The sequence below is a fragment of the Didymella exigua genome (assembly GCF_010094145.1).
Source record: "Didymella exigua CBS 183.55 unplaced genomic scaffold M421scaffold_9, whole genome shotgun sequence".
NCBI lineage: Eukaryota > Fungi > Ascomycota > Dothideomycetes > Pleosporales > Didymellaceae > Didymella > Didymella exigua.
In genome coordinates this window covers 886948-912699 of record NW_022984783.1, presented here as the reverse complement: position 1 = coordinate 912699, position 25752 = coordinate 886948, and the positions used below count along the sequence as shown (strand labels likewise).

Here is a 25752-nt window from a genome sequence, read left to right as displayed (position 1 = left end):
TGTTGTGAATTTTTTTGCTTGGCGTGAGACCAGCGCACCTCTCTAGCACATCAGTTGGTACACAGCTATTACTACCATCATAGATTTTACCACCCCCCTCATGAATCAATTCACTCCCCGTCCCTCAATCACCTCCCATCATGAGACGGCGCACACCGGATCAATCCAACGGCGCACGCCGGATCAATCCAATCTCCTCCGTCACAAGCAGCAGGCGACGCAGCGAGAGCAGGCGGGACGGTGGAATACAGTGCTGTTGCTATTCTATACAAAAAGCTGCAGATCGCAGGGGTGTGCCGGTGGTGTCACATAGATATGGTACATGTACATGGTGTGCGGCGGGGCGACGCTGCTGGGCTCTGTTGCGCTCTATTCTCTGCTGTGCTTTCTCCTCTGCCATGTCTCTCTGCTGTGTTTCTCCTCTGTGTTTCTCCTCTGCCATGTCTCTCTGCCACGTCTCTCTGCCACGTCTCTCTGCCACGTCTCTCTGCCACGTCTCTCTGCCACGTCTCTCTGCCACGTCTCCCCTCTGCCGCATCTCCCCTCACACAATGACCTCGCCGCAGTCGACCATGTTGGGCCGCCACTGCGAGCCATCCAGCTCGCCCTCGGTGGTGCTGGGCACGGTCACGTCGAGCGGACGGTACAGGTACCAGGCCTTGAGGGCGGCGGCGGCGGCGCGTGTGCGGGCCTCGTCCAGCGAGCTCCCCGCGCCCTCGCCCAGCTTGTCCTTGCCGCTGTAGACGGCCACGACGAAGACGGGGTGTCTGCTCAGACGGCCCGTTTCCGAGACGATGCGGGCAATGGGAGCGTCGAAGCCCTCGCGGGCGCAGAGCTTGGAGAGGTCGCGCGTCGGCATGCGGAAGTCGAAGAGCGTGCTGATGTCGAGGTGGCGGCTTGTAAAGTGGTCTCGGAAAAAGCGCTTGACGAGGGGCGCGCCGAGCTGCAGATGCAGGGCGCCCACGAGCGCTCGCACAAACGACTGCGCGGCCTCGTCCATTGGCACCGGTGTGCCGCTCAGCGCGTGCGGGCTCGGGGCGGCGCTGTCCGAGCCGAACTCGTCCGTCTTCATGATCCGGTGTGTTGTGGTCGTGTTCCAGCTCCACGGGGCCTGGCGCCTGAGCGACGCCGGCAGGCCGCTGCCCGACTGGATTCTGCGGAACTGGAGCAGGCCGGCGTCGACCTCGCCGCCGGGCTCGGCGGCGGCCTCGATGCCCCACTCGCTGGCGACCGTGGCCAGTGCGCGGGGCCCAACGTAGGCATCGACTGCAGAGAAGACGACGGCCATGGGCAGGCGCGGGTAGTTGCACATGAGCCATTCTGTAGTGTAGTAGCCGAGCAGGTGGCGGCCGAGAATCGACAGCGAGGCGTTGTTGAACGCGGCGTCGGGGTCCGCCGAGGGGTGCACGAGGGTGCGGCCGAGGGTTGCGAGGGGGAAGCGCTTCGGGAGCGCCAGTCGGCTCCGCAGCGCGTGCAGCTTGACCGAGCGCTCGGCGGCGCTGGGGTGCGGCGATGGCAGCGTCTCGAGCGCAGGCGGCCGGCGCGTCGGCCGTGTCTTGGGCGCTGCTGTGTGTGGAGCCACCATCGGGGCCTGCTTGGGGCCGTCGCGCGCTATCGACGCGGTCGTCTGGCAGCGCGCCTGTGTGCGGTGGGCGCCGCGGGCTGCCAGAGAGCGCTGGGCCTGGTCGAGGCACGAGGGCCGGCGAGGCGACGGCGCGGCCTGCAGCTGCGCGGCGCACCGCGACAGGGCGATCCGCTTCATCAGAGACACAGACAGACGGCAGCCGGCGGAGGGGCAAAGAGGCGGCGGCGGCGGCGGCGGCGGCGGCGATTGGGACAGGCGGCAGGCGGACGGCGGACGGGCTCGAGTGTCGTCTCCTGGAGATCGCAATGGTCGCCTTGGGCGGTTTCTGAGAATTTGGGGAGCGCCAAGACAGCAGCGACTAGCGGCCGTCCGTCGAGCAGCACCGCACCGCGTCGCCGACGACAGCGCAAGCCGCAGCCACACGCACCCCCGAAATCTCCACAGCAGCACTTCACCATGGGCGGAGGAGGAAAGATCCCGTGAGTCCCGGCCGCCAATGCCTCGCCCGCCAATGCCTCGCCCGCCCATGCCTCGCCCGCCCGGCTGCTGACCGCGCACAGGTACCCCAAGCACGTCTGGTCGCCGGCCGGTGGTTGGTACGCGCAGCCCGGCAACTGGAAGGGCAACACGGCCGTCGTCGGCCTCGTCCTCGCCAGCATCGTCGGCATGGCCTGGTCTGTTTCCGCACAGCGCGAGCACCGCGACAAGATGCCGGAGCAGGGCCGCTTCTTCCCCAGCCGATAGTACGTCGCCGCCGAGACAGCGACGAGCATTGCAGCTAACACGGCGCAGCTGGAGCAGAGAGATTCGCGAGCACGAGGCGAAGCTGAAGCAGCAGCAGCAGCAGCAGCAGCAGGGGCAATAGGAGGGCGGAGAGCGCGCGTGGGATCACTAAGCAGCAGGGAGGTTTACGGCTGTACATATCTATCCAGCCTCTGTTTGAACTCTGAGAGTCTTTCTTCGACGCAAACGCCGTTCCATCTCTCGCCTTGGGCGCTCTGAGCCAGCACCGGCATCCCGACCTGCTCGATGGCGAGGCTTGCTGATACCGAGCCCCAGGCGGCAGCTTCCTCGAGCGCCGCCACACCCCCGCTTCGCACTGACCCGACTGCTAACCCGCCCAGGAACGCGTTGCCGCCGCCAGTTGGGTCGACTACCTTCTCGCCGTTCTGGTGGTACGCAGGCATCCACCTGCGCAGGCCGCGACGCGCAACTAGACACCCGTCTTTCCCGCTCCGCAGAACGATGCCACCACTGCCGCTGGGCCCGATGCCGCTCTCGAGCCATTGATCGCACAGCGACTCGATCAGGCGGTAGTCGACGTGCTCCGGCCCATCGGTACACTGTCCAAAAAAGCCGCCGAGCTCGCCGTGATTCGGGCTCACGACGTCCACGCACTGTAGTGCCTCGAGGCAATTGTCCCACTCGGCAGGCACGCAAAGATCCGGCACCGGCTCCCAGATGAAGACTGGTCGCTCGGCTGCAGGAGAAGCCGTGACCCGCAACGCGAGGATGTTTTTGACCAGCTCTGTGCACCGTGTGGGCGAGCAGATGAGGTGGAACGACTTGGCCCACAGCAGATGTGTATCCTTCAAATCCTCGTGTGATATTCGCAGCTTTGGCGTCAAGTACCGGAATGCTGTCTCTCGTCAGACGGTACACTACTGACCTTGCACGTGTACAAACCCCTGTGCTCATTCTCTCCGTACCCGTTCCACCCGCGAGTCGTCAACCGGTCAGGTGTCTCGCGGACCAGCACTCCGCTGTCCCACGACGCAATGAAGTCTCTCAGCTGCGCGGGGAAGTCAGACCCGCAGTCGACGATCCAGCCAACGCTCCTCGACAGCGGAGACGGGGAGAAGATGCGCGCCCCCAGTGCGGAGTAGGATCCGCCACCGCCGACGATGTCTGTGACCGGTGGCTTCGGCGGCGCGAACTCGATCTCGTCGATGATGAACATGCCGAGCGTGCAAAAGTCGGTGCCGGGCGTGCAAGAGTCGGTGCCGGGCGTGCAAGAGTCGGTGCCGGGCGTGCAAGAGTCGGTGCCGGGCGTGCAAGAGTCGGTGCCGGGCGTGCAAAAGCCCATGCCGGAGCTAGTGCTCGCCATGTTGTGTTGGAGGACGTCTGGAGCGTCTTGCTGCAAAGCAGCAGATGTTGACTTGTACCTTGACAGCGATCTTGGACCGTGAAGTGGGGTGCGATTGTTTCCGGTGTTGAAGGTATGTGTTCTAGACGCAATACCACAGATCGAGTTGCACCATGGAGTTCCTGAAGCGTCCACGTCCCAGAGTCACGATGCAGCGGTGTCGTGGAACGCGACCATTCACAGACCCCCGCGGTCACGGACGGTGATGCGTGGGCTCTGGCGTGGTTGGCCTGCAGCACTAGCGCGAACGTGGATCCACGGCCTTGGACCTCGCCTGAGGAAGCAGCCGTACCGCCGACTCCCTGACCGGACTACGTAACGCCTCGCACTGTATAACAGCTACGTAACGCCCTTCACTGTATAACAACTGCGTAACGCCTCCCACTGTATAACAGGCCAGGCAGACGTCTGTCCATCCATCGCACGTCCCACACGCCTGCTCGACGTTGAATAGTCTCTCGCTCCGCCCGTCCTTTCTGTAAGCACGACGAGCGCGCACAAGCTGCAGGTGGCTGTCCGTCGTCTGTCACTTCCCAGAGCTGCTGGACGTAGTACACACCTTCCCCGCAATCATGGCCCAGAACAATATGAATAGCTTGACAACCTTGATAAAGCGGTGTGTACCTCCCTCCTGACCCTCCTGATCCTCTTGAACCCCTTGACCCTGCGACTTCCACCATGAGCGAGGCCTCGGAGGCGCGAACCATTGGCCCCCGATCGGAGGGCCAGAAGAAGCCAGATGGAGTGCTGACTTCGATGATGCGCAGGCTCGAAGCTGCCACCTCGCGCCTCGAGGACATTGCTTCGTCGTCGTTTACGACCGACAGCGGCGCCAGCAAAACCGGAACGGCCGCCGCCGTGGCTGCTGGCGGAGCTGCTGCTGCCCCTGCCGCCGCGGTTCCCTCGCCCCGGGCCGTCGAGAGCCTGCCCCCGTCCATTGCCGCCTTTGACGAGCTCGTCAGCACGGAGCTGAAGACATGGCTGGACCTGAGCAGCAAGATGGGCGCCGTCATCGAGACGCAGTCCAAGGCCGTCGAGGGCGCATTCGCAGCGCAGCGCGCGTTCCTGTCCATTGCCAATAAGGCGAAGAAGCCCGACGACCAGACCATCATGGGCTTCCTGAAGGACCTGCAGGCGTCGATGGAGAAGACAGACGAGGTCCGCCAGAGCAACCGCGAGCCTGCGCTCAAGGACCCGCTGTCCATGGTTGCCGACGGTGTTGGTTCACTGGGCTGGGTCACCATAGGCGGCGGCGGCGGCCCCAAGCCCCACGAGTACATCACCGAGCTGTTCGGCGGCGCCCAGATGTACGGCAACAAGGTGCTTAAGGAGTACCGTGATAAGCCGGAGAAGACAAACGTCGAGTGGGTGCAGGCCTACTACAAGCTGTTCAAGGCCCTCGCCGAGTACGCGAGGAAGCACCACCCCAGCGGTGTCGCCTGGAACGCCAACGGAATCGATGCAAAGGAGGCAGCCAGGCAAGTCTCCAGTGCGTCGGGCCCAGCTGCAGGCGCTATCCCGGCGCCGCCGCCGCCGCCGCCGCCGCCAGCGGGAGGCATCCCTCCGCCCCCCGGCCCTCCCCCGCCACCTGGTGCTGCTCCACCGGCCAAGAAGGCTGCGCCAGACATGAACGCTGTCTTCGACGACCTGAACAGGGGCTCAGATGTCACAAGGGGGTTGAAGAAGGTCGATACAAGCCAGATGACGCATAAGAACCCGTCGTTGCGAGCACAGGCGCCAGTCCCAACACGGAGTGACAGCAACGGCTCGCTGCGCGGCAAGAGCCCGGCTCCTCCACGCAAGCCAGACACAATGCGCACCAAGAAGCCGCCGAAGAAGGAGCTGGATGGCAACAAGTGGATTATCGTGGGTGCTCCGATCTGCTCAAGACAATGGTCGCGCTAACGCATCCGCAGGACAACTTCGACAGCCCCGGAGACATTGTCGAATTCGACGCCGAAATCAACCACTCGATCCTCATCTCGCGCTGCAAAAACACCACCATCCGCGTCAACGGCAAGGCCAACGCCATCTCCATTGACAACTCGAGCCGCACATCCATCATCATCGACTCGCTCGTCTCCTCGGTCGACGTCATCAAGTGCCCCAACTTCGCTCTCCAGGTCGTCGGCACCCTGCCCACGGTTCTGCTCGACCAGGTCGACGGCGCGACCATCTACCTCGGCAAAGACAGCCAGAACACGGAGATATTCACCAGCAAGTGCTCGAGCATCAACATCAACCTGCCCAGCGAGGACGACTACAGCGAGAACCCGCTGCCGGAGCAGATCAGGAGCTACATTGCGAACGGGAAGATTATCAGCGAGATTGTGGAGCATGCTGGTTAGTTTGGTGCGGAGCGACGGTCGGTCTTGGTATAGCGCACATGCGGCATTGGCTTGGAGTTGTCGTTTGATATATAGGCGGGAAAGTGGACTTTGCGGTAGACGTTGTGTAGACTATACTATCATTCGAAACCCTACCTACGGCAGGCATCTCGGCCTTGTGCTTGGCTGGTGCTACTTTGCAATACTCGCTGCCTTGCTATATGGCAGCCAGATGCCCGGGCCCTCGCTACTCCACCGGTTGTGGTACAAGCTGTCTGTCTGTCTGTCTGTTTCTGCATTGACGTGTCCTGCACACGCTGAGTAAGCCACGAGACCTTGCAGTTGCAAGCTGAACAGCGCGCAGCTAATGGCGGCGTGTGGGTTGTCAGCAGCGTGGTGGGAGAGATGCGCAGTGGGATTGAGCTATGCAATTAGCTGCAGTTACTTGGGAAGGGTTGCAGGTTACGATAATTACGGAGTACACTGTTCGGGGCAAATCCGACTGCCACTAAATACTTACGTCATACTCGAGACTCTTGGTGGCCGCTCCAGGCCACTCACATGGTCCAGCCTGTCGTCCCGAACACGTACAAATCATGTAGAGAAACACACAAACGGCCGCGATGACGCGTGTGAACATCTCCTCGCAACCCGTCCGCGAAACTCTCTGCTCATCGCTGCCGCCGGAGATATGGATCAATATCTTCCGCTTCTCCCACGACCTCGCGCACCTCTGGCACACGTGCCGCCGCATCTCGCCTACCCTGAAAGCATGCGCCGAACGCGCAGTTGGCGAATATTTCCTCGGGCATGTTCGGATTGAGTTCATGTTGGACAGGCACAATCTAGGCGGCAAGAGAGGGCCGCACGAGCCCGCTATCACGCTTGAGTTCGAGCGCTTGGGCAAGGGGGATGATGCGTGTGTTGCCTACTTTTCCGGTCATTTTCGTGGCCACAGGATTGTGGATGCTGGGATGCGGGATAAGACCAAGGCTGTTATTATGCAGCGGTGGCACGAGAATGTCAAAAGACGCAAGCCTGAGCTGCCCAATTACACAATCAGCATCGGCGATGCCGTCAACGATACGCATATTCCAGGGCTTGTCATTGACAATGACGACTATAAGATGCAGCTCAGTTGGAAGAACATGCTAGAGCTGTTCTTCCGCGAGCAGGCAAGGCAAGAGCAGCTGAAGGTGATTTGGGAGGATCAGCACCCCTCCCGCCATCAAGCCGCGTCGACGCGCAAGTCACAAGGAGCCAAGTCGTCGTCGACAAAACCCACGTCATCATGGCAACATGTCGAGTCCGATACGCGGAGAACTATCAGGCGTGCGCGACTGAGAGGGCACTACCACAACAACGCCGAGATGCTGTGGGCCATTGACTCGCTCAAGTACTTCGAAAACGCCGACTCGACAAAGTGGAGCTCAATGTCTCCTCAAATGCTGCCGCATCTACCCGGCGCCGGCCTCGGTGAGCGATGGTTCGGCAGCACAAATGTCGTGCAAGAGCTGTATCTCGATGAGTGCAGCAGTATGAACAGAATCGACACGCAGATGAAAATCTTGAGTAAGGAACAGGGTGGTTGATGGATACAATTTCATTGTTTGGTCTGGCCGCGAACCATCACACCCCCAAACCCAACAAGGAAGAATGTCAAACAGCACCAGCGACTTCAACCACCAATCTCAGCCCCGGTCCTGCGTGATCCCCGACGAAAGTGTTGGGCAAATCTGCGCCGTGTCAGCAGCGAAGCAGCAAATCCGAGGCAGCGCACCTCAGGAGCCGGGCTTCCATCCAAAAACCAGCCCAGCGCACAAACGCAATCCAATTACTCGACATCCGGAAGCACCTCGCTGAACCTATTCTTTGCGGCGTCAGTGGTGCTGTTGCGAACCAGAGCGCCAGCAGCGCCGACATTGCCGCCGGAACCTGTCGAACCGCAGAACGGCGCTCCGCAGCTGTTGTATGGATCGTATTTGTCAGACGGGCCACTTGCGCAGACGACAGGGGCCAGGACTGCGACTGCGAGGACGGAGATGCGGAGGATGAGTGTGGACAGCATCGTGGTGGTATCGAGTCTGAAGCGTTGTGAGTGCGCACGGTGGAGGGTAGTTGCTCGGTAACGGAGTGAAAGTGGAGTTCGAGTGGATGGATGAGGAGATACTGATAAACAAGAGAGAGCACCCTTGTTCGCTGGGATCGCGTGGATACTTACTTCACCTGCGCTGTTGACCTGCACGTGTCACTGTCGGCGTGAAAGCGCGGTCTAAAGACGTCATTGTCACAACCGCGCTGCGGAGGCCACGCCTGGGTGCGCACGCCTCCTCTTGGAAGGCAGCGATTGGATTGGTGGGAGACCGAATTACTGTTTGCGTCCATGTCACGCTTTGGATCCATGCATAAGCTCACAAAGAGATGTGACGCACCGAAGGAGTGAGGTATCGGGTTCCTAGCACTATACTGCTACACTACATCATACGACTAAGCGTCTCCGTAAGCCTGATGTGGACTCAGTACTCCATCGCGGCATCCTCAGTCTGGCGACTTTCGGAACTCCTCTGCGGTGGGGTCAGGCAGACACTCCTGTAGCGAGCTCCAAGAATAAGAAACTACTCTTGAGGCGAGCTTGCCTCGCCTATTCGCTGTGTTTGCAAAATCGTGCATGATTATCTACATCTCGTGCTCGGGTATCATGTTGACGACGTCAGTTTCGATACTTGACGCGACTCGACTTTCCAGGTGCCAACCTCGCTATCCTATCAACCTCCTGGCTTGCTCTTTCCTATCGAATCGTTCTGTTATCAAGGCTACCAGTATATCTACTTTCTATTATCTTCTTACCCCTCTTCTCAACGCTCGTCTTCTCTACCCTTGTCCAGTAGAGTTCCACACCCATCCTGGTCTTGGAGTGTCTCGCTACATGGCGTGAATACAGAATCAAAAGTCAATGATGTCGGGCAGCGTCGAATGTGGAAATAGCCTTATAAGCACATTCATTTTACCGCTCGTTTGCCCAAGGTACTACTAGTGACTAAGAATAATGCCAGTACGAAAACAAAAATTGGTTACAGACATTGAGCGCATGTAACGCCAGCATCTACATACTCTCCTTCGCATCCAGCATAGCATATGCCATTTCCACATCTTCCCTGTTCCGAACCGATCGTCGAACGCGTCGGTATCCCCCAAAGCCTTTGGAAAACCTGGAAAGTAATGACTCCGTTTCCCGTTCCCGACTCCACATAGACATGGTCGCATTCTCCCTGCTGCATCCTCAGCGCAGCAAAGCATCAAAGCCGCTGGCCAGTGGCAGTTCATCGAGAACGCGCATGGCCACGCGAAGTCCTTTACTATCATTCAAGAACGTGCAGATTCTTCTGATCTCGTATCCAGCAGCAGGCCAGTGCATCTTTACGGTCAGCTCGCAGTCCTTCTCTTGACGTTGGTGTTTGGCAAACAAGGAGAATTCCTGGATTCTGAGAGATCGTCTTTCGCAAAGAATCTACACTTTCAAGATGTGCCCATGTGTGCGCTCCATCGACGATGCTTGTAGCTGGTAGTGTTGCAGGAGTATCTGTCCGAAGCATCAAGAACGGAACGCTTCGCTTGGTCACGTTCGTGACGCTCAAGCAGAAGTGTGAACTAGCTCCGGTCGAGCAGCTGCAAGTGTCTTCTCAAGCTAAGGCCGAGTCTCGTTGTTGACGAGCTTGGAAGCCGCTATGGTAGCAGGGCTAGTTGGAGCGCAGTCGACGTGAGCAGCAGATAATCTCAATTATGTGCGAGCTCGGTCTTGCACAATTGAATCGTTGTCGTCGTGGACAGGTGCTAGTACACCATGAGCCTAAGCTCTGGTGGAAGGTCTAGGAAGCGGAGGGGTTGTGGTGCCTTTGTCGTTTCTGTGAGTCGCCACGCATTTACCGTCGTTGTGGATATCGGCGACGGAGACGGGATACTGACTCTAGTGCCCATGTGATGCGGAGTCTGCTGTTGACTAGGATGGTAGTTGTGTGGAGTATAAATGGAGAGAGGTTGAAAAAGGCAGATTCCAAGGATGAAGTACCATCGGGCCTGCCTCCCTTGTTTGCTGTATGTCTCTATCGTTAGCACAACCGGTTTACTTACGCAATGCGGTTGCGTCTGTCCTGACACTTGCGAAGTACGTTCGTTAAGAAGTGTATCATTATGATTAAATTATATACCTTCATGCTCTATACATCAGCATTCGGCACAGCGTTGGCCCTCGCCCAGTCCTTGAGGTGGTCGAAATTCCTGCAAACGTGCTCACTCTCGTAGTCCGGCCAGTAGCCGCCCATTCCCTGCTTGCCTACTTCGCTTGTGGGATGAAACGTGAACACATTCACATCGCTGAGACACATGAGATTGATTCTCAGTATTTCAATGCAGTGGTCTGCGCCTGATTAGCAAACATTCCCTATCAGGTCCTCAAAGACGCGGAAGATGACTCACCCAAGTGCTCACGCACCTTCTCCGGGGCATCGTTGGTATCAGACCACGAGATGGTCTTGTAGTGACCGGGATACGTCGACATGCGCAGGAGGTTAAGGCAGTGCAGTTGGTGGAACACTTCGATACCAACGCGATACCCTGTCTCGCCAGTCGTAGGATCGGTGACCTGCATTGCGTCGTCTGGCTTATTCAGCTTGTAGAAGTCGGCTTTGGACACCATCTGGTCAGGCACTGCGTCACTTTAGCACTATGCTCAGATGCAGTGTAGCTTTGGCCGACACTCACGGTACGCGATGTCCATCCACGCCTCCTCGACTTCCTCCGTTGTACCGACGTACTTACTCGCATTCAGCGGCTTTGGGAGTTCGTACTTGACGTGAGAATACTCAACTTCATGCATGGCAGGCGAGAAGATGTCGAATTGGTCCATGAGTTTTGCTGCACTGTGGCCGGAAATGTCTTTCTGGCTCGTGACCGCGCATATCAGGCTCAGCATGGAGAGTGTGAAGATGAACAGGTTGAAAAGAGTCAGGTAGACGTAGTTGCGCCGCCTTGTAGTCTCGGAGTCTTTGAGGTAGGATGTATTGAGCAAGGCAGCGTTTTCGTAGTCGTCGTTTGACGAGGCGAGGGCTTGCTTCTCCATGGTGATGGTTGATGACATTCGTGGGTCTAGGTCGTTGTGGTAGAGAATGTATTAAAGTGATTAATTTGACTCGACCTGCGAGAAGAAAGTGTGCGCTCAACACAAGAAGAGAGGAGGGGCGTCTGAAAGTCAAAGATTCAAACGGACGCGCCTGGCGCAATCAGAGACAAGCAAGTTTCGTAAGCGCGGATCCACGGCGTTGCAGAATTAGTATGAGGCATCTGTGGTACTCGACTGAGGCAACAATACCCGTCTGCGACAGCGCCAATCCAAGACAAGCAAATTGACAAGCCTTCTGCGACGCTTCGAACTGCACTCGTCTCACATCGTTGTTGATTGTCGTGATGATTTACGTTCGCGATCCGCGCTAGGCCAAGACTCGGGGGCGTCCGCCCTTCACCATTGTTTCAGCTTGGCGATCGAACAAAATCTGCGGCTTGACACAATATGCGTGTTAGAACAAACCGTGGGTTGCATCGTGAGCCATTTCTGCGCTTTACAGCTGCCATTGTTAGATGACCCGTAACTCTGCTGCAATGTGGATACGGGCTGGCAAACCGGTGGACACGTCAAATTGTATCGGCGTTCAAACGTCGACATGTCTCGTGTGTCAGCGCGCGATGCTGTGAATGTGGAACTGACGAATAACGTCTGGTATCTTGTTGCACGTTTGAAGGCAAGTCTGCCAATGTTTGCTGCCAATGTTCGATTGTTCCGGAAATGTCAATCTTTGGTGGCCGTTGACATCTGCCGCATCCAGGGCGGAGATGGCAATCCGCATGTCGCAACTTGCGCCCACCCTTGTTCGGCTCCAACCCTTGCTTGATGGAGCCCGTGTGCCGCTGCATGTGCACCGTCAGGAACGTGGTTCGTGTGGCAGGGATGGTAGCTCCCTTCAAGTTCCGCGGTCAATGCGGCGATGTCTCAGGAACTCAGGTTTCTTGGGCATGCTGTGAGGAAATGTCACCCCATATAAGGTGGGTGCATTCCAGAAGATATGTCGGCAAGCGTTGAACGTGCTCATTCCTTCTCAGACCTTCTCAGCCTGTTTCATCTCATCTCATCTGCTGGCAGAATTTTCCATTCATTCGAGGATTCAACTTAACTTTAGAACTTACTCAATATGAGGTTTACCGCTATTACTCTCTTGGCACTTGGTGCCTCAGCCAGCGCCTATGTCGTCAATGACAAGAAGGTCGAGACTGATAATGCCGTTGAGGCCCGGGTGGTGGTAAGTTCGAACATCATGGCCTTAGAATTCGTCCTGACAGTAAACAGGGAAGCGGTCCAGTCCGTGCGGCTGCCCTCGTAGCTGCTATGCAGGCCCGCGAGCCCGAGCCCGAGCCCTTTGTTGAGATCGAAGCCCGCCACCACAAGGGCAAGGGCAAGGCCAAGGGCAAGAAGGCTACCGCCCGTTTCGTTAAGTCCGATGAGGACGACGAGGTGACAAAGCGCGAACCCCATCACAAGGGCAAGGGCCTTGGTGCCCTTGCTGCCCTTGCCAAGGGCAAGGGGAAGAAGGCCACCGCCCGTTCTGTCGAGGCCCGCCAGGAGTTTGACCAGGCTGCTGACGACGCACACTGGGCTGATCTTCACACTCGTGACGCTGAATTCAACGCCGAGTTCGACATCGAGACTCGTGAGCCCCACCACAAGGGCAAGGGCCTTGGTGCCCTTGCTGCCCTTGCCAAGGGCAAGGGGAAGAAGGCCACCGCCCGTTCTGTCGAGGCCCGCCAGGAGTTTGACCAGGCTGCTGACGACGCACACTGGGCTGATCTTCACACTCGTGACGCTGAATTCGACGCCGAGTTCGACATCGAGACTCGTGAGCCCCACCACAAGGGCAAGGGCCTTGGTGCCCTTGCTGCCCTTGGCAAGGGTAAGGGCAAGAAGGCCACCGCCCGCTCCGTCGATTCTCGCTCCGTTGTTGACGCACGCTCTGTTGACGCCCGCTCCGTCCACGCCCGCTCCGTCCACGCCCGTTCTGTTGACGCACGTTCCATCGACGCCCGCCAGGAGTTCGACCAGGCCGCCGACGACGCACACTGGGCTGACCTTCACACTCGCGACGCTGAATTCGACGCCGAGTTCGACATCGAGACTCGTGAGCCCCACCACAAGGGCAAGGGCCTTGGTGCCCTTGCTGCCCTTGGCAAGGGTAAGGGCAAGAAGACCAAGCGCGACGTCGAGGCCCGCCAGGAGTTCGACCAGGCTGCGGATGACGCTCACTGGGCTGATCTTCACACTCGCGACGCTGAATTCGACGCTGAGTTCGACATCGAGACTCGTGAGCCTCACCACAAGGGCAAGGGCCTTGGTGCCCTTGCTGCCCTTGGCAAGGGCAAGGGCAAGGCTAACAACTAAACGTATGTTGTCGGCGATGGGAGGGTCCTGGCTGCGCTGGTGTAGTCAAGATGGGCCGATTTGGAATTGGCTGAGAGAAGCCGTGAGGCTGTAGTTGGAGAGTATAACTATAAATTGTAAATTACTATTAGCTCAGTCTAATTTAACGACAACACGATCAGAATGTGCTGAAAACGCTTGATTCTGCGACCGTTTGTGGGAGTGTTTGCGTACTTGACGGAATTACTCGCCTTGATGTCGCTGCTGTTCGTTTCAGTTACTTCGTGGTGGTGATGGAGCAATCGAAGACTAGTGATCAGGCATTGAATTCTAGAAGACATAAAGTTGTCTTGCAAGGTGGGCTCTGTCAGATGACATCACTTCCCTGAGCTGCTTTGTTCGACCATGGACACTCTACCTCGAGAACTTCTTGACGCTGTGCTGCAGCACCTCGTCGAGCACGACTTCACCTTCAGCGCCCGCTACGAAGTCCTTGACGATGCATCACGACAAGCCATACTGGCCGCGCGACTGGTGGCACACTCCTTTCACGAGTCGAAAACGTTGAAGGATCTCTTTGTCGCCGTGCTGGAGGAGACCCCATTTCATTGGTACGGCAACCAAATGCCGAGACTTGTGAAAGTCTCTCGATCCAAAATTGCCGGCCAAATGTCGACGCTATCGCTCTGCAGTATGAACTTTGGTCCATGGGATCATCACAACAATGCTGTGCTAGGGTCCGGCCGGTCGATCCTAGCGGCCTCCCGGACAGACCTCACCAATATACTTCGGAGGTTCGCAAATGTGAAACACCTCCGATACTACACGATATCACCGAAGTGTTTCCGCGAGACATTCTGTGGTCACAAGTCCGCCTACGATGTTGGCCCGGAACCACAATGGGGTTATCCGGCTGACGACAAGAACATTCACTCTTGGTTGTTTCGGCAGCAGGATCCGTCCTGGGTTTGCGGTCACACGATGGATAACGTTGTGGATGCAGGCCTGCCAATGGAAAGCGTGGCCTTCCCTCTGTTCGGGAACCGAGCATCGTATTGCGCCATACAGGTTACCGCCGCTTTCTTCCCTGCAGCCTTGAAGCACCTCACTATCTCGCTGACTCAGCGTTTCGAAGAAGTTCCTTTATTTGAGCCATGGCTGAGGAGTTTGAGAAGCCTCACCTTCCTGGAGGTGGCTGTCTCCAGACACCCGCTGAGTCTAAGTCCATGGGGTTCATTTGCGAGCTGTCGAGAGCTGACGAACGTAGAGGCGCCGACCTCTCGTGATCAGCTGCCACGGTTGGAGGAGTTTCGTCTCATGTCCGACAATCAGAACTGTTTCAACGAACGCGGTTTCTTATTGGCCTTGGCGCTGTTTCCGAATCTGCGAAGGCTTGGCTTTGCGCACATCCTAATCAAGTCGCAGCTCAACAACGCCAGCTCATGGGAAAGCTTTGTAAAACAATTGGTCCCGAAGGCCTTGGATCGCCTCTGGCTGCTGGAACCACGCAATCTCTGGATCAAGGGAATGGGTCAGGCGGGCCGTTACGTGATGGAGAAGTATAAACCTGATGATAGCTTCAGGGCTGCGGCGCGTAACGTTCGGTTGATGGACACCAACTCGCTGTGGGTAAAGGACTCAGCGCCACCGAAGAGGCGGGACTTTGACTACCCTGGGTTTGCTATCTTCTAATCAGTGCCACAGGGGCCCGTTTAGAGTAGTGATGCAGACAATATCACCCCGGTTTCTCTTGCTCACACTGCCAGATTGAGGTTGACCAATCAACGCTTTCTCATCCGTCTGGGCGCGGCGGGCTTCGGCTTCGCACGAACTGTTCGGCGCGTGGTGGGAGCGCTATCCTCCTCTTCGTCTTCTGACTCGGAGCTAGATTCGTCTCCGTCATCTTCGTCGTTCTCTTCTTCTTCTTCAGAGTCAGACACAGTAGACTGAGCCTTACTGTTCTTGGCAGCAACTCCAGTCTTCGCACCCTTACCACTCTTGACAGCTGATCTGCTAGCTCTTGTGCTCTTTTTCGGCGGCGGTGTTGACTCTGCCACGCTCTCCTCTCGGCGCGAGTGCACGCCGTCTGGCAGGTCTTTGAGCAGACCCATGCCTGAGACGTACATCGCCTTCTCGTCCTCGATAGGTATCATGGGCGGCGACGAAGGCTCAGATGACTCGGAATCACGAAAGCGCGACTGCCACATCATCTCCCCGTATTCGTCTTCAGGCAGCTCGAAATCGGGCGTATCGTCAGCTTTCTTTTCGGAGGCCTCGTCTTCGCGCACGTCGAGCGTCTCGAGGTCATAAAGCTGGTCGAGCTTCTTCCAGATGCCGGGTATGCGCGTGTGGGGTACCTTTTCGGTCGCGAAGCCGTGCGAGGTCATGTCGTTGTGAATCGAGATCATGCGGAAGTGCTTGTGCAAGCCTGTGATGTCAGTGGTATCCCTGTGGTATATTCGCAACCACTCACCAGTTGGCTTCCATTTCATCATGCTCTTCAGCAGCTGGATCTCCTGCTCGTCTTCCCACGGGTCGTTCAGAAGCTCGTTCTGCGACAGTGTGTTCGAGGCCTGTGGTGTCCCAGAGTGGCCATCGCCGAGGGGTGTAGAAGCTGCGCTGGACTTTGCCTTCTTTCGCGGCGGCATTGCAATTGCTAGACGCGTAACTGAGTGAACTGGTGTCGAGCAATGCGGAGGATGACGCGCTGTAGGTGCGATGGAGCTAAAGTTGCAGGCATATCGTACCGGTAGGGCCGAGCCAACGCTTTCCGCGTCGTGCGCCGCCCCACCCTCACTTTCTGTCCACCGTCCGAACCATGGACAACGAAGATGCGGCATACGACCCCTTCTCGAGCAGCCACGTGTGGAAACACACTGCAAATAACGAAGACGTTGCCATCTATGAGTCGGCGCTCTTCGCGCCCTTGGAGCTAGACAGTAGGTTCAGGCGCGTCAATTGGCGCAAATGCGTCGCATTCATACTGACCATATGCAGTCAATTCTATAAGATTTGACCACCCATACGCGCCGAAACATGACCTAGACCGTGAGCTTCGACTGCCTGATCTGGAGACATTCGATTTCGGTCCGTTACCGGAGCTCGATAGCATTGATGAGTCTAGCATCTCGATCGAAACTCCAGCCCTCGAACCAGAGGAGGACATCTGGGAGGTGGCGCTGGACCTGGGCCCAGCTAACAAAGACTTGTTGTTCTACACATGGGAGAGCTTCGAGAAGGGGGAGCATATACACACTCACACGCCATACATTACCGAACGGGGGCCAGAGGCATATGATGCTGCACTTGCACACGATGACAGCAAGATGCCAGCCGGGCGAGCCATCAAGGGCAACATCCTTCTACAGTCGCTGTGGAACCTTGGCCTTGGCCGCTCGTCCATCCTCTTCCAGTTCAACCCCAAGCTCAAAAGCTTCGAGCCGACCATTGCGGACGGACGTGCTTCAGGGATCAGTCTGTCCGCAGCACAGAGTCTGATTGGTCGTTTCGTACATATCGGCAACACCTTTCTCTATCTTCGAGCATTCGTCGAACGGACCTTCGCCTCAGCTCATTCGATTTCTGCTCGAGTCGCCCTTGCTAGATCGATATCGAGCATTCTCGGGGTGTTAGAGAGCCATCTGGGTAGCCAATCAGGCAATATTGCATCGTTACTTGAGCTACAACGACTTTTTACGAGGCCTCGCGAGATTCTAATACATGTCGCGCGGATGACGGACTCTGCCAGACATGCAAAGACTAATGAGCAGCTGGCCTCGATCCTACATCATCGCATATTAGAGCTTGAGGAAAGTGATGGATACTTGAGAAAGATCTCAGGCAGGATCCTGAGGCATGTTGCTGCTCCCAGCCTGCAGTTGATGAGCGAGTGGATCGGCATCAGACAAGAGCAGGGCCCGTTACCGATACACGAAAGGGGCAGCTTCGTAGCGGTCGAAGATGACACGCCAGAGCAGGGGCCGCTGGACTACACCTACCGGTCTGAAATGATGCCCCGGTTTATCACACCAGAAGACGGGAACCTCATCTTCGACACGGGTAACAGTTTACGCTTCTTGAAGACGCAACACTTCGACCATCCGCTTTCGAATCTGGATAAGTTCGACGTCAAGGCCCCGGAGATGGAATGGAGCTTTGCGTGGCAGGATATTGAAGTTGTTGCAAGGAAGGCGAAAGAGTACGAGGAGTCGCTCCGCTCCACACTGCTTGAGCTCACTGCAGGCCGGGAGGTGGCAAGGCCTAAATCATCACGCGTCCCTAACCCACAGCTCAAGCATGAAAGCGATCCACAAGGATCGAATCTCGACAACTTCTTCGAGCAATCGATCAAGGCGATGAATGCGCAGCCTGGCCAATCTCACAGGGATCCACCAGACGACATACAGCACCTTCTCGACGATATTCTCACCCACCAAACACATCCTGTTCTTAATACATTTGCCCCACCGATGTCGATCACGTCTGCATTGTCTTTCCGGCCGTTGATCACCGCTCAAGCAAAACTGGTCAATGCGGCAACACTTCGCTTATTCTTCCGGGCTCATCAGCTGCGTCACCACCTATCCTTACAGCGACAGTATCATCTTCTTGGCGATGGTGTCTTCTCGTCCCTCCTTGCTTCCGCTCTGTTCGACCCTGAACGCGAAAGTGCAGAACGACACAAGGGCAAGATGCGTAGTGGTGTACAAATGGGTCTGCAACTTGGCTCGCGCACCGCCTGGCCTCCAGCGAGTTCTGAGCTGCGCCTTGCCCTACGTGGCGTCTTGAGTGAGAGCTACTACTCTTCTGCACTTTACCTGTCGAGCGTTGCAGCAAATTCGGTCTCTACAACGAGCACCACAACAAATGGCAGAGATTCGGATTCGCTGCCGGGACAACTCAACTTTGCGATTCGCAATCTGACTGAAGACGAACAGACGCTTGTTATGGACCCTGACGCCCTCCCGGCCCTCGACTTTCTGCGCTTGCAGTATGTGCCTCCGCCACCTTTGCACCTTGTTATTACGGCCGCGTCTCTTGACAAGTACGACGCTATCTTCAAGTCCCTTCTGCGCCTTTCTCGTACTCTCTTCGTGATCTCTCACCTTCCTCGTCAATACGCAGATACCACAGCCCGCAAGTTCAGGAACGAAGCCCACCATTTCGTGACCACATACACCAACTACGTGTTTCAAAGTGGCATCGCCGAACACTGGAGTGAATTCGATGGGTTTATGTCGACACTGGAGAAGAGGCTTGACGAAGAGGACAAGGCTGGCGAGCTGGGTACACGTGTCACTGAGGGTGTCTCAACGCTCAGAGGCGCTCACGACAAGTGTCTTGACAGCATCATGTTCTCTCTGCTCCTGCGACGCAGACAGCGGAAGGTGGTAGCCTTGGTAGATGAGATCTTTGAGTTCGTGTTGGCGTTCGCAAAGCTGCAGCGAGGTGATGTTAAGGGCGATTCAGAAGAAGGCGAAGAGACTGCAACTGTGGAGGAGCTCTATGCGAAGCTGAAGGGCAAGATTAGGGTCTTCTTGAGCGTGTGCAGAGGGCTCACGGGCAAGAAAGGGTATGGGCGGAAGGGCACGACGGAAGAAAACAGTATCGAGCGACTGGTCGTGGCGATGGAGATGAATGCGTATTTTGCAGCGCCGTGACATCGCAGGAAAGATTTGCCCTTGTAGCCACACTAGCCGGATACGGAGGCCCTTAGCACGACTACGAAGACGTCGCATAGGCAACCGCTACAGATACATTGTTACTCACAGCCGCTCTGAGAGCACTTGTTGCATTGTTGCATCCGTGCATCTGCAGCTTCGTTTCGGTTGCCCGATAACGTCATCGCGCCTTCCTTCCTTTACGGTTTGTTGCATGCCCAAATGCGGCTAGCGCACCTGCTCTGCGTTTACGTGCATCATCGCCAACACGTCTTTACCTTAAGAGACGCGTTTAAACTCTACTTTCTCGAGCAGAAATGCAGCATTGAGTTGTCTGCCAATAACTATCAAGAGCGTCCAACCGCAATTTCAGCATAAGAAGTCGCGACAACATCTCGGGATCGCCATCACTGTTTCACCTCCGATGGACGCAAGACAGCTGTCTGCTCTCGAGCAGATACGTACCTTCGGACTCTCTACCTCACTCGCTCATGCCTTGTTACCACCTTGCATCGCCATTCCCTTACAACCTTTCCGCTTCTTGGACTTGCCAAAAGATCTGCGCCTTATGGTGTACGAACAGCTGCCGCTTTCCACGATGTCAAAGACTTTCCACGTCACTACAGTTGGTGAGGAAGGTGAACGCGCCAGTCTTACGCTGACCCGTACCGCACTTCCCGTAGCACTGTTGGCCGTCTCGAAGCTGACACACCAGGAAGCACTGCCCTTTTTCAAGGACTTGACAGACCGCATCGCACCTGAGATTAAATATCGTTTTCCGAGCTTTCCCGGAGACGGATGGCTGACTGCACCTGCTCATCTGATCCAGCTGTTGATTTGCATTCGCACTGTCAACGATCATGGCATTCGAAACCCACTTGGCTTTCACAAGATCATTGATAAGTCGGCCTATTGAACTTTCATGGCATTACTAACTGTCTCTCACAGAATCTTCAACTGTTCTACGAAGGAAATGTCTTTGGTGGATTAGCGCACGTGCCAGACATTTGCGACTTCTGTGTCTTTGCAGCCCGTTATCTTGTGAAGACGGGTTGCCATGCAAAGTTATGGATTCACTGGCCAGGTGCAACGTCGGGAACAGATGTCAGCCACGCGCTGCAGACTATCAACTATGTTGAAGACAGAGCGGCACGAGATTTCGGAGTCGAAGTTGAAGTTATGGAAGAGATACCGGATTCTTAGTTCTAGATTGTTTCTCGGAGGTCCTACGCCTCAATTTCACTGAAGTGAATGTAATTCCCCTTTACTTTTGCTCAAAAGATGATCTCCCCTTCACTTCGAATTTGGGCCCGCCTTCGGTTCGTGACCCGTCACCGTGTGATGATCACCTGCGCACACGCACTAATAAACGAAAGTTTCTCCCTGTATTGCAGATTCACAACCCACCAACACACTACCAAAGCCTCTTCAATCTCAACCGCCAGCAAATATTACCACCACCGCGATGTCGTTCCGCTTCCTGGATCTGCCCAAAGAGCTGCGCCTGATGGTGTACGAACGACTCTCGTCAACAACGTCAAGAAGAATCAACATCATAACCCACACCGGCGGCGAGAACCAGAGCTACACCATATTAACCCTGACCAAATTCCCTGTTGCGGTCTTGGTCACATCAAGGATGATTCACAAAGAAGCAGCACGCTGTTTCGACGGGGCTATCATACAGAATCCACCGAGGGCTACCCAGGTCATGCTTGCTTCTGATATGGAAGCCATTGCTGCCGCACAGTTTCATCCAAATGTCTCAATGTACACCGTCACACGTATGATGTCCGGCAACGCTATTGGAGAGATGGATATTAAGTTACAATACCCCACCAGTGTGACTGGGCTGACTAAACAGTACAGATTTTCCAGTATTTCTACTGTGGATCCGACGCTATAGAAGAGTCTTCATCCATTCTCCGCAACTTTTGTCTAGCTACTGCCTGTTACTGGAGGCGAACCGGGCCGCACCCGTACATAGGCATCTATCGGGCACGTGAGGTGCAGTCGGCGGTCTTGATGGATGCGTTCGCGAAACAAGCGACGGACATAGTCACACAGCGAGGAACTTTGGGACAACTGTCGACATTCTGGACCACATGGCAGCATTTCTTGATGAGCCATCAGTCCTCTAGTTCTGTATCGTTACGTCTATTCTGGAAGGTTCTGGTACTTGAACTGGGACATCGTAAGTCGAGATCACTAAGGCGTAAAAGTATTTCTCTAATATCATGGTGTCAACATTACCCATTTAATCTCTGAGATATCGTACGGCTGCTCTTACCTCTCGTGAAAGGGCTTGCGCTAATTAGGTACTAGCGTACACTGCATAGTAAACTACCTCGCGTTCGACACCACCATCAACACACCACCATCAACATATCACCATCAATATACCACCATCACCACACCAATATCAGCGCCATTACTGCCGCGACTGCCACGACGGCGTCAATCACGATGCCCTTTTGCTTCTTTGATCTCCCGAAAGAGCTCCGCTTCATGATATACAAGCAATTGGCAACGACAACGACCAACACACTTGACGTGTATCCGCTTGAGGAAGATTCCGGCTTCCGACTGTCTTATCGCTACACTCGCTATGCGGTTGGACTACTTGCCTCTTGCAAGTTGCTGAACGAAGAGGCAGAACCTTTCTTTCAGAAAGCTCTCGGAGAAGACAATCCAGAGACAGCATGTTCTTTCACATTCACTGTCGATGGTAGAGAATTTGAAAACGAATGGCTTTGCACGATGGCCGTTATAAACCTCGCATTTAAGCTCTTGAAATACCAAGAGGTAAATTGGGCCCTCCCTTGTTGAGTCAGAACTAACAGTGCTTCACAGGAGGAGTTTGATATTGCTGTCAGCTTCGGTAAGGCTCAGGTACCGGTGGTTCTCCAACTCTGCACATATGCTCTCGACTTCGTAAGGAAGACTGGTCGTAGACTTGGACTTGAGGTCCAGACAGAAGGTCTCTCACAGTCCGACAAAATCCTCATGTCGGAAACCTTGTACTAGCGGCTCAAGGGGTACGAGAACCTTTTAGACCTCAATTGCCTCCACGATTGAAGCGCTTTCTTAACTATTGGCTGAAAAGCTCAAGGAGTACCGTTGGCAGGACACTGAAAGATTAGGGTCTCTGATTGCGATAAAGGAGTGGCTTGGACAGACACGTGTACACACGCAGCAGGACAGAGGAGCCAAGATTTCATGCTTGCTTGTGAAGCACCATAATTTTAGACAAAATCCAACCCTACAGGTGCTTAGCGAGGACTTCGTGAGGCAGCACTGTGCTATACATAGATTGCAGCGCAAGTGCGCTAAGGCGCTAGCCTGCTCTTAGTTCATGAAAGACAGTGAAAGACGCCTTCCCACGTTCCTTCACTTCGTCGCCCACATCGCATAAACCTTCCAGCACCTTTCACATCCTGCAATGACCACCAAAGGCCCCAGAATGCCTGCATCAGTGCCGTTCCGCCTTCTCGATCTATCCAAAGAGCTTCGGCTCATCGTCTACGAATACTTGGCCACGACAACCACGGCCAGGCTCCAGTGGAATACACCCTCACCCCCCGATGTCAACTATCTCTCCAGTAAGTCGTACACGCGGTCACGAACCTTGCCACGTGCAGACCGTTGAAAGCAGAAGCAGAGCCCTTCTTCCGGAGAACAATTGTAACTGCGTGAGCAGTGTCGATCGGGGACTGTGATCAACGAGTGTATTGCTATCTGTTGTCGTGTTGCGATGTGATGTTATGTTACAGGAGCTCTCGTAAGCGCACTTGCCCACCGGGCAGTACCTGCTACAATAGGATATCATGCGATCGAAGCCACGTGGTTACAACAATCGACCCTGGTATACCCGAGACTGCATGCGCATTCACCATCACAATGCACGAAGCTGAATCTTCTCGACCCTGGATATTTGCCACCAAAATGCTAGTCGGGAGCCTGAACATAGTGATTATGGGAGACGAAGCCCTCACGGGCTTGACAGGACTTGTAAGACCACCCGGTATCTTGCTGATGTGCAACGCTAACGCGGAAACTTATAGAACAAGTCTGACATGGCTTTCTTATTTGGTATTAGGAATTGCGCGACCATATTAGGGTTCTTCCGATACGCTGCGAGGTTTGCGGAAAAGATCGCGGGCCGTATCAGGGTAACTCTGAGACTACCCCCAGACAGCTACGGCATGGTCTCAGATGTGCTCTCAAGCAAGAAAATGTTGGAGAAAGATGGTGGTACGGTAGATCTCGAAATCATTTATGAATAGATGTATTTTTGGCAATCAGTCAACAGCATGGCGGTACAACGGGACCTCGAAGCGTTGCAATGACCGTAAGATGGGTTTGGAGATTGAAAGATTTAATAAGGCGCACGTACGTGTTGAAATACAGTGCTCTTTAAAGAGCTCAATAAAATACACGGCAGTGTTACTCTGTCTCATGCTCCGGATTGTTCCGCCTTGAATAGGTGTTTTCCCCTTAGTAATCTAAATATCTCAGCCTGCCTTGCGCGAGGTTTCCAAGCCATCCATGAAGCGACTCTGTACCTATACATTAAGCTTCGTGAGCGAGACTGGTCGCCACATCAAATTGGAGACAAATTCCGAAGATCCTACGCGGGAGTGGGCACTGCATGCAGTTAATCTGTCGCGGAGCAAAAGGTCAACCTTTTACTCCCCCGAGTAAGTTCGTATTAACCGTGACATAATCAGCGTTGTCAACAGGACGTATACGGGTACGGTAAGGGTCAATTACCGTAAGCTACGGCGATTATAGGCAACCGTAGCATCACGAAACCTACGTAGCATGTGAGGCATACAGACAGTAGGCGTAGATAGCTGTAATTAGAATAGTACTATAGTATTGCTGTGCACCTGACAAAGCTAAAAAGCAAAGATAATTAGAAAGTGCTTAGAGTGTGATTTAAACTTGTAAATGCACAAAGTAATAACGTACTCCACAAGCGAGTGGCTCACACAAGCGAGTGGCTCACTTTTGCCAAGACCACACCAAACTTCACTCTACCTACAATGCCTCAACGTAACAACACAATCAAACCCTCAAAGGAAGCAGGAATACAGCTTGCTCTTCAGGCTATCTATTAAGACGCAACACTCTCTTAGCAACGCGCTGCAGCTATCTACAACATGTCTTAAAGGACACTTAGTTACTAACTTGCTAGAACCTCTCCACAACGCGATTGCAAGCCTAACATAATTAAGATAACTAGCACTAAAGAGGAGGTAATTTTCTAGCACGTGTTAAGGCTAGATAAGCAAGGATTCTCACCCTAACTTACTAATGTAGAGGGTATAGCTAATTCTCTGCTTGCTAAGCGCTACTAGACCCCTGTTAGCAAGAACTAGGCTGCCAACTTTGTTAAACGTTAGCTAGAGCTTAAAGTCAAGTTTAATCGCAAGTATAACTACAAGAGAGCACTGTGTAAGGATCCTAAGGTTATTAGTAACTAGTTCTAGCTTATAGAGAATACTAAAGCTAAGTATAGTATCCTAGATAAAGACACCTACAACTTTAATAAATCTAGCTTTATAATAGGTGTTATATCTACTAGTGCTGTTGTCACAGGCTCTGAGTGTTAAGGGAGACTAAAGACAGTGCAGCAGGGCAACTAAGAGTGGACTAGCATTATCTAAGGCATCTGCGTAAAGGGCTAGTCTATCCCACCCTTTATTATCCTCTCTAGTAAGCACCACCTCTCAGCCTAGTATAAGGAGCCTAGTATACCTAATAACTAGGTTATTAGTGTCTCTAACAATAGCTAGACTAATAATAAGCTTAGAGTTAAGTAGTTAAAGCACTTTAATAAGCACACAAAGGCGCGCACTGTTAGTAGCTACTAACTGCTTGTTCTAGACGGCCATAAGAGCCATAACTTAGTTAAATTCTACTAGTACTGTGAGGAGCACAAGATTATCACTCTGTGTATGCCCCTACACTCATCCTATCTGCTACAGCCGCTTAACGTGGGTTGTTTCTCCCTATTAAAGAAGGCCTATGGCCGCCAAGCCGAGCAGCTGATGCAGAGCAAGATCACTCGCATCACCAAACTTGAGTTCTTGCTGTGCTTTAAAGCTGCTTTTGATGCTTCAATTACCAAGAGCAACATCTAGGGAGGATTCAGAGGCGCTGGCCTAGTCCTATTTAACCTAGAGGCTGTGATATTGAAGCTTAAAGTACAGCTACACACACTAACGCTACCTATTGTAGACAACAGCACGTAGGAGTCTAAGACACTAAGCAACACCCTAGAATTTAGGTCTTAATTAAAGCTAATTTAAGAGAGGATCTAGAGACATGCTAATAGCTTACTAATATTAATAGTTAACACCCTTAATTAGCTTACTAAAGGCACAGAGCTAATAGCGCATTTACTAGTTTTAGTGCGTAACTAGGTTGCTAACCTTTAGGTAGCTAATAAGGCTGCTACACGCTGTAAATTACACAAAAGAAAGCAATTACAGCAAGATAGGGTATTAACCTTTGCTAAGGGAGTGTAGCTAACTACTCTAAAGGAGTTTAAGGCCTGTAGTGATAGG

General features: G+C 54.5%; 15 protein-coding genes across 15 annotated transcripts; 10 read left to right on the top strand and 5 right to left on the bottom strand.

Moving 5' to 3' along the window:
* Window positions 1-544: 544 nt before the first annotated feature.
* On the bottom strand, window positions 545-1762 carry M421DRAFT_3956 (60S ribosomal protein L3; the record flags this gene model as incomplete). The annotated part of the gene is made up of 1 exon (XM_033590092.1): window positions 545-1762. The coding sequence occupies one exon, from the start codon at window positions 1760-1762 to the stop codon at window positions 545-547; it is 1218 nt and encodes a 405-aa protein (XP_033450462.1).
* A 279-nt stretch (window positions 1763-2041) lies between these two features.
* Window positions 2042-2450, top strand: M421DRAFT_59674 (uncharacterized protein; the record flags this gene model as incomplete). The annotated part of the gene is made up of 3 exons (XM_033595702.1): window positions 2042-2064; window positions 2146-2328; window positions 2378-2450. 3 exons carry the CDS (start codon window positions 2042-2044, stop codon window positions 2448-2450), a joined length of 279 nt encoding a protein of 92 aa, XP_033450461.1.
* M421DRAFT_419263 (Ribokinase-like protein) lies at window positions 2146-3928 on the bottom strand. The gene is made up of 3 exons (XM_033592056.1): window positions 3272-3928; window positions 2378-3224; window positions 2146-2328 (listed from the first exon to the last, which is right to left on the bottom strand). Exons 1-2 carry the CDS (start codon window positions 3690-3692, stop codon window positions 2494-2496), a joined length of 1152 nt encoding a protein of 383 aa, XP_033450460.1. The 5' UTR covers window positions 3693-3928; the 3' UTR covers window positions 2146-2328; window positions 2378-2493.
* Window positions 3929-3989: 61 nt separating this feature from the next.
* On the top strand, window positions 3990-6302 carry M421DRAFT_419262 (uncharacterized protein). Its single transcript, XM_033592055.1, has 3 exons — window positions 3990-4347; window positions 4499-5597; window positions 5648-6302. The coding sequence occupies exons 1-3, from the start codon at window positions 4304-4306 to the stop codon at window positions 6077-6079; spliced, it is 1575 nt and encodes a 524-aa protein (XP_033450459.1). The 5' UTR covers window positions 3990-4303; the 3' UTR covers window positions 6080-6302.
* A 379-nt stretch (window positions 6303-6681) lies between these two features.
* Window positions 6682-7650, top strand: M421DRAFT_59399 (uncharacterized protein; the record flags this gene model as incomplete). Its single annotated transcript, XM_033595679.1, has 1 exon — window positions 6682-7650. One exon carries the CDS (start codon window positions 6682-6684, stop codon window positions 7648-7650), a length of 969 nt encoding a protein of 322 aa, XP_033450458.1.
* A 121-nt stretch (window positions 7651-7771) lies between these two features.
* M421DRAFT_387235 (uncharacterized protein) lies at window positions 7772-8593 on the bottom strand. The gene is made up of 2 exons (XM_033589923.1): window positions 8280-8593; window positions 7772-8142 (listed from the first exon to the last, which is right to left on the bottom strand). Exons 1-2 carry the CDS (start codon window positions 8459-8461, stop codon window positions 7893-7895), a joined length of 432 nt encoding a protein of 143 aa, XP_033450457.1. The 5' UTR covers window positions 8462-8593; the 3' UTR covers window positions 7772-7892.
* Window positions 8594-10272: 1679 nt separating this feature from the next.
* M421DRAFT_100116 (uncharacterized protein) lies at window positions 10273-11174 on the bottom strand (the record flags this gene model as incomplete). The annotated part of the gene is made up of 3 exons (XM_033586483.1): window positions 10273-10472; window positions 10532-10762; window positions 10817-11174. 3 exons carry the CDS (start codon window positions 11172-11174, stop codon window positions 10273-10275), a joined length of 789 nt encoding a protein of 262 aa, XP_033450456.1.
* A 1123-nt stretch (window positions 11175-12297) lies between these two features.
* Window positions 12298-13538, top strand: M421DRAFT_91363 (uncharacterized protein; the record flags this gene model as incomplete). Its single annotated transcript, XM_033597940.1, has 2 exons — window positions 12298-12405; window positions 12453-13538. The coding sequence occupies 2 exons, from the start codon at window positions 12298-12300 to the stop codon at window positions 13536-13538; spliced, it is 1194 nt and encodes a 397-aa protein (XP_033450455.1).
* A 63-nt stretch (window positions 13539-13601) lies between these two features.
* On the top strand, window positions 13602-15450 carry M421DRAFT_386980 (uncharacterized protein). Its single transcript, XM_033589920.1, has one exon. The coding sequence runs from the start codon at window positions 13923-13925 to the stop codon at window positions 15207-15209; it is 1287 nt and encodes a 428-aa protein (XP_033450454.1). The 5' UTR covers window positions 13602-13922; the 3' UTR covers window positions 15210-15450.
* On the bottom strand, window positions 15299-16165 carry M421DRAFT_91361 (CT20-domain-containing protein; the record flags this gene model as incomplete). Its single annotated transcript, XM_033597939.1, has 2 exons — window positions 15299-15945; window positions 15991-16165. The coding sequence occupies 2 exons, from the start codon at window positions 16163-16165 to the stop codon at window positions 15299-15301; spliced, it is 822 nt and encodes a 273-aa protein (XP_033450453.1).
* Window positions 16166-16335: 170 nt separating this feature from the next.
* M421DRAFT_59166 (uncharacterized protein) lies at window positions 16336-19177 on the top strand (the record flags this gene model as incomplete). The annotated part of the gene is made up of 2 exons (XM_033595661.1): window positions 16336-16456; window positions 16515-19177. The coding sequence occupies 2 exons, from the start codon at window positions 16336-16338 to the stop codon at window positions 19175-19177; spliced, it is 2784 nt and encodes a 927-aa protein (XP_033450452.1).
* Window positions 19178-19389: 212 nt separating this feature from the next.
* On the top strand, window positions 19390-20276 carry M421DRAFT_387024 (uncharacterized protein). Its single transcript, XM_033589921.1, has one exon. The coding sequence runs from the start codon at window positions 19602-19604 to the stop codon at window positions 20091-20093; it is 492 nt and encodes a 163-aa protein (XP_033450451.1). The 5' UTR covers window positions 19390-19601; the 3' UTR covers window positions 20094-20276.
* Window positions 20277-20642: 366 nt separating this feature from the next.
* Window positions 20643-21083, top strand: M421DRAFT_3945 (uncharacterized protein; the record flags this gene model as incomplete). The annotated part of the gene is made up of 1 exon (XM_033590064.1): window positions 20643-21083. The coding sequence occupies one exon, from the start codon at window positions 20643-20645 to the stop codon at window positions 21081-21083; it is 441 nt and encodes a 146-aa protein (XP_033450450.1).
* A 391-nt stretch (window positions 21084-21474) lies between these two features.
* On the top strand, window positions 21475-22479 carry M421DRAFT_419256 (uncharacterized protein). The gene is made up of 2 exons (XM_033592054.1): window positions 21475-21982; window positions 22031-22479. Exons 1-2 carry the CDS (start codon window positions 21644-21646, stop codon window positions 22202-22204), a joined length of 513 nt encoding a protein of 170 aa, XP_033450449.1. The 5' UTR covers window positions 21475-21643; the 3' UTR covers window positions 22205-22479.
* Window positions 22480-24711: 2232 nt separating this feature from the next.
* M421DRAFT_414306 (uncharacterized protein) lies at window positions 24712-25404 on the top strand. The gene is made up of 2 exons (XM_033590475.1): window positions 24712-24898; window positions 24996-25404. The coding sequence occupies exon 2, from the start codon at window positions 25141-25143 to the stop codon at window positions 25324-25326; it is 186 nt and encodes a 61-aa protein (XP_033450448.1). The 5' UTR covers window positions 24712-24898; window positions 24996-25140; the 3' UTR covers window positions 25327-25404.
* The last annotated feature ends 348 nt before the right edge of the window (window positions 25405-25752 follow it).

What these genes read in the sequence shown, in the direction of transcription:
- M421DRAFT_419263 (XM_033592056.1), bottom strand. Translation starts at nt 3,692, where the DNA reads ATGGCGAGCACTAGCTCCGGCATGGGCTTTTGCACGCCCGGCACCGAC. An exon ending in CGGAGAGAATGAGCACAGGG is followed by an intron (nt 3,225 to 3,271) that starts GTTTGTACACGT and finishes GACGAGAGACAG; the next exon opens with CATTCCGGTACTTGACGCCA.
- M421DRAFT_419262 (XM_033592055.1), top strand. Translation starts at nt 4,304, where the DNA reads ATGGCCCAGAACAATATGAATAGCTTGACAACCTTGATAAAGCG. An exon ending in TTGACAACCTTGATAAAGCG is followed by an intron (nt 4,348 to 4,498) that starts GTGTGTACCTCC and finishes GATGATGCGCAG; the next exon opens with GCTCGAAGCTGCCACCTCGC. An exon ending in ATGGCAACAAGTGGATTATC is followed by an intron (nt 5,598 to 5,647) that starts GTGGGTGCTCCG and finishes ACGCATCCGCAG; the next exon opens with GACAACTTCGACAGCCCCGG.
- M421DRAFT_387235 (XM_033589923.1), bottom strand. Translation starts at nt 8,461, where the DNA reads ATGGATCCAAAGCGTGACATGGACGCAAACAGTAATTCGGTCTCCCAC. An exon ending in AGGTCAACAGCGCAGGTGAA is followed by an intron (nt 8,143 to 8,279) that starts GTAAGTATCCAC and finishes ACAACGCTTCAG; the next exon opens with ACTCGATACCACCACGATGC.
- M421DRAFT_386980 (XM_033589920.1), top strand. Translation starts at nt 13,923, where the DNA reads ATGGACACTCTACCTCGAGAACTTCTTGACGCTGTGCTGCAGCACCTC.
- M421DRAFT_387024 (XM_033589921.1), top strand. Translation starts at nt 19,602, where the DNA reads ATGGACGCAAGACAGCTGTCTGCTCTCGAGCAGATACGTACCTTCGGA.
- M421DRAFT_419256 (XM_033592054.1), top strand. Translation starts at nt 21,644, where the DNA reads ATGCCCTTTTGCTTCTTTGATCTCCCGAAAGAGCTCCGCTTCATGATA. An exon ending in AGCTCTTGAAATACCAAGAG is followed by an intron (nt 21,983 to 22,030) that starts GTAAATTGGGCC and finishes AGTGCTTCACAG; the next exon opens with GAGGAGTTTGATATTGCTGT.
- M421DRAFT_414306 (XM_033590475.1), top strand. Translation starts at nt 25,141, where the DNA reads ATGCCCCTACACTCATCCTATCTGCTACAGCCGCTTAACGTGGGTTGT.